Below are 5,109 nucleotides of genomic sequence, written 5' to 3' on the forward strand. Positions count from 1 at the left end.
ACCTTGTGAAGAATATCCATCCTTTCTAATCGAGAGTTAGTTTTTCACGGAATTAAATAGCAAGTTTAATATTATTTGAGTCAACACCACGTATCATATTTGTAACTAAAAGTGCCAACTTCAGTTATCTGCTTCAAATCGATAGATGATCAAGCTTTGATAAGCAGTTAAGGAAATAAATATTGTGAACATATTACAAAAATCATTACTTATAGGATACTATTTTATTATCTTCTATAGATAATACAAAGACGTGGAGATTTTGGTGAAGTAAGCGACTTTTTCTATCAGCCTTGGGATGCATACAAAACGGGATTTGGGAATTTATCCAAAGAGTTTTGGTTAGGTAAGTTTATAAACAATTTTAAGTTTCAAATAATTGTTTTATAGCACTGTTCAAAATGTTCAAAACGATGTAGTTTTTATTGTAATATATGAAGGATTATGTTATAACACAATGGTGACGTCAATTTCGTCTGTTAAATATTATACTCTTTTCAAGAAGACACAAAAATTGAATTATAAAGATAATAATGTACACATAGAAGCAAATTTCAGTGGCATGAATAATAAGTTATTTGTACCGAGTTCTTATAGTTAATCAAAATCTGTATGATTTTCATGTATATCCTTACAATCCCACCGCTGAAGGTGTTGAACGTGCCCATCTTTACTTTTCACCAGCTTAAACTTCGGGCATTCGATAAGTAGCCCTGTAATCTAATCACTGTGTCAGCTCAGACCTGATACATAGAAGTATATTGGGGCAATTCTTTTAACTAACTCATTGGAGAAATTATATATTGGAGATAGAAAAAATCAAAGCATTTTGTCTAGATTAATGAAACGTAAAAATCCAGTTATTTGAAATATATCGTGCATCAATATTTTTATTTGAGTTATATAAAGTGTCAAAGAGTGGTGAAATAGTACAGCATAATATTTCTGTTTCTAACGACATGAATTCATCAAATGTTTAGGTTATTTATTTTCTTCACAACATACAAATGTGTTTCAACATGTTTTATCTACTACAGTCAGTTTCTTCTGTTTATCAATAGAGCTTGTTGGCCGTAACAGAGATTTATACAACAAAAACATCAATAAAATTATTCCTTATGCTTATAAATCGTTGTTTTCCTACCTACCTACTATTATATTAGCACAATGTGCTTACTTTGTCAAGTACTCAAGTAACTATATTGTTGCATCTTCATTATCTTATCATAATGTCATGAACATTTCTACAGAATGACTTATAAGATATTTAGTCACTTAAGTCACCTGATCAACAACGAACATGCTATATTGTTAAAATGCAAGAAAAGCATACAATTATCTTATACAGAGTGTTAAGTACGTTATATTAAGACGATTTTGGAGCTTCAGCACGTCGCTAAAGTCCATGTCTACTAGATTGATTATTGAAAGAATGAATTGAAAAGGATGCTTTGGACAGGACAGCTTTACAATAGAGCCTTTTGCAGTGTAAACTACACTGCAAGGCTATTATCAGCATGCACTTTCTTCAGGTAGAACCTGACCAGACGCATATGCGAGGACATCAGTTTCCAGCACCAGTTTCAACAGTCAGATCACCCATGGAATTCATACTATTTGGAGTATAATGTCATAGCATTAATAGCACAAAGTATACACAGTTAAACGTTTTACAGGTTTGAGAGTGTTACACTAAAAATATTTTGAACATGCAAATCAGAGGGTCACTTGAAAAACCACAGCCACAAAATAAAGGGATTGGGGTGGAATATAATGTACATTTTGATATTGTTTGTGAAGAGTATATAATAGTCCTATTCATCTCAAAAATTCATAGAATCAGGCCATAACGATGTGTTCAGATCGACGGTGTAGAATTTACAAGACTGAATATCCTTCGTACTTTTGACTTTGAGAAAGAGACGTTCAACAAGTCATATCTCAACTGTGGTAAGGAAAGTGCGATATTTTGTAAAACAAGGATAATGGGAAAAAGACATCCATGTGCCCTAGGAAACAGTTTGATAGATCATCACGAGCATCTCCGTCAGGAAATGACGCCAACAAGGCATTTATTCGCCAAGATAAGTCTTCTACTCATACCACACGCTCATCCCGCGTATACTTCAAGAAGCTGGAGAATGAAATGAGTATTCATGCTGAACTTTAGATTATTAATAGTTTATAGGAAATGAGCCTATATTCGCTTTATCGAATCAGAAAAAATCGGTACTACGCATTGATCTGGAAGATTTTGAAGCAAATCGTCGATATGCCGAATACTCAGAATTTGTTGTTAGGAGTGAAGTGGAACTCTTTCAGATGACGTTCACAACGTATGAAGGTGATGCAGGTATACACTTACATTATAAAGTTATTCTCACATACTAATGTGTATTGATATATATATATATAAATTGTGTGTTTGTTTTGAATTTCGCGCAAAGCTACACGTGGACTATCTGCGCTAGCCGTCCCTAATTTAGCAGAGTAAGATTAGAGGGAAGGCAGCTAGTCATCACCACCCACCGCCAACTCTTGGGCTACTCTTTTACCAAGGAATAGTAGGATTGACCGTCAAATTATAATGCCCCCACGGCTGAAACGGCGAGCATGTTTGGTGGGACGGGGGATTCGAACCCGCGACCCCCAGATTGCGAGTAGTGCTTCCTAACTACCTGACCATGCTGGGCGTATTTATAAAACATATATTTATTTGCAGGTACTTATTTGATAATCTGATACATCTGCATAGTGTTGGTGTTGAGGAGATTTATTAACACATGGGATTTAATAATACTTGGTTGTTGGGAAGAGATCACTTGTATAATTGCTTATTATGAAGAGAAGGTTTAACCTGTTGAAACCAATTTATAAGACCTCATGTGTGCTGTCTCTTAATAAAGAGGTGAGTATGTTTTATAAGAAATTAAGTCACTCCTTTTTAAAATAATATTGATATTTTAAAGAAAATAACATAACATAATGTGTTGGCACAACATGGACCTATTGGTTAAAACTATTAATAAATAAATTAAAAAAATCTTAAAGCCAGCCCTTACCATTCATATACTTATCAAGTTGTCTCTTAAACTCACTTCAATTTACTGCCTCCACAACATCCGAAGACAACCCATTCCAAACGTTAAACACCCTGTTAGAAAAATAAAACTGTCTTAGCTGAAGAGGACTCCTACTCTGTTAAAATTTATATTTGTGTCCCCTAATCCTATTATTCTCATTGTTAAGTATGAAAAATGATGATGCATTAACACTATCAATTCCCTCTATAATCATAAACACCCCAGTTAGATCCTTTCTAACCCTTTCTTTTTCAAGAGAAAACAATTTGGGAGATTCCAACCTCTCCTCGTTTGACAACTCCTCTATCCTAGGCACCATTCTAGTAACCCTTTCCAACAACTTAGTGTCCTTACTGAAGTAAGGAGCCCAAGACTGAACACAATACTCCAAATGTGGCCTAACCAGTGACCTATACAAAGAAATTATAACCTCTTTAGACTTGTAAGCAATATTTCTGTAGATACAACCTAAAATCCTATTTGCCTTGCCACTAGCAACAACACACTGCTTGGATGGCTTAAGAGACTAATCAACCATTAACCAAAACCTCTTTCTTTTATGACACTGTTAATGTTATTTCCAAATTATATTTATAATTCAAATTATGATAATTCACATGCATTATCTTGCATTTATTATAATTAAAACCAATATGCCATTTATTTGCTCAACTCACTAAATGATCTAAATCCTGTTGTAAATCAGCAGCTAGTAAAACCCAAATCCTTAATATCATCTGCAAATGTAAGTAATTTATTTACCATTCCTTCATCTGGACCCGGCATTGCCAGGTGGTTAGGGCGCTCGACTCGCAATATGCAGGTCGCGGGTTCGAATCACCGTCACACCAAAGATGCTCGCACTTTCAGCCGTCGGGGCTTTATAATGTGACTGTTGGTAAAAGAGTAGCCCGAGTTGGCAGTGGGTGGTGATGACTAGCCACCTTCCCTCCACGCCTATAGAGATAATTTTTATAAGCCTTTTAAATAAATGTGTTTACTTCGTAAACATTATTTTATGCAATATTCGTGTTTTATATCATTAATGATTTATGTTTAGGAAATATTTTTTTTATGATTTCTGAAACTTTTGTGCATTAACTGGAATACTCAGCTCATATTTCAATAAAAAACAACAACAGAAAATTCGATATATTTTTTACCTGACTTCAAACAATGTATTTTTATACTTTAATCAACTTTTTATTTATGTGTTATTTTTACATAGGGAAGAAGCTGAAATAAAGTTCGGGTTTTACAAATATTGATTCTTTTGGCAGGAGATTCCTTGTTGCATTCCAATGGGACGCCATTTTCCACTAAAGACATGGACAACGATAATTACAAATTACATTGCTCTCAGAGATACAAAGGAGGCTGGTGGTATAACAAATGTCATTATGCTAATCTGAACGGACTATATCTTCGCGGAAATACAACAGAGGACGCTATAGGGGTCACATGGTTTCACTGGATGGGCTATGGTTACTCACTGAAAACAACAGAGATGAAATTAAGACCTCTTGACTTTGCTCCAGACATTGAAGTTCCCAAATAGTTTATGTTTTAATATAACTTTTTTTGAATGTGTATTTCTTAAAGGAAGTCCTGATATAATATGAAGTATAATATTGCCTTCAGACTAGTGAAATAATCTAGAAATCCAATTATAAATTATTATATTGATTAAGGTGTAATGTTCATTATTTACAGCAGACTAATTGTTTGCATATTTTATGAGCATCAAAATATTTCGATAGACCTTGTCATGACCAAATGAGAAAGACAAAATGATTCATATCGACTTTAGCGTCAGTTTTTTAGATGAAGCAGGCATGACATGAAAAAATCTGATGAATGATTTTTTTTCTGTTTCCATAACCGTATGTGACACTTGGGTTATTTAATAACCATATGTGACACTTGGGTTATTTAATAACCATATGTGACACTTGGGTTATTTAATAACCATATGTGACACTTGGGTTGTTTAATAACCATATGCGACACTTGAGTTAGTTAATAA

At 34.0% G+C, this 5,109-nt stretch overlaps 1 protein-coding gene across 1 annotated transcript; it reads left to right on the forward strand.

Moving 5' to 3' along the window:
* Positions 1–240: 240 nt before the first annotated feature.
* On the forward strand, positions 241–4,757 carry LOC106477823 (techylectin-5B-like; the record flags this gene model as incomplete). Its single annotated transcript, XM_013938349.2, has 3 exons — positions 241–346; positions 2,189–2,353; positions 4,364–4,757. Coding segments are annotated over 3 exons (549 nt in total), but the record flags the coding sequence as incomplete, so codon positions are not given.
* Between the last annotated feature and the right edge of the window lie 352 nt (positions 4,758–5,109).

This window comes from Limulus polyphemus, unplaced genomic scaffold (assembly GCF_000517525.1).
Source record: "Limulus polyphemus unplaced genomic scaffold, Limulus_polyphemus-2.1.2 Scaffold82021, whole genome shotgun sequence".
Classification (NCBI taxonomy): Eukaryota; Metazoa; Arthropoda; class Merostomata; order Xiphosura; family Limulidae; genus Limulus; species Limulus polyphemus.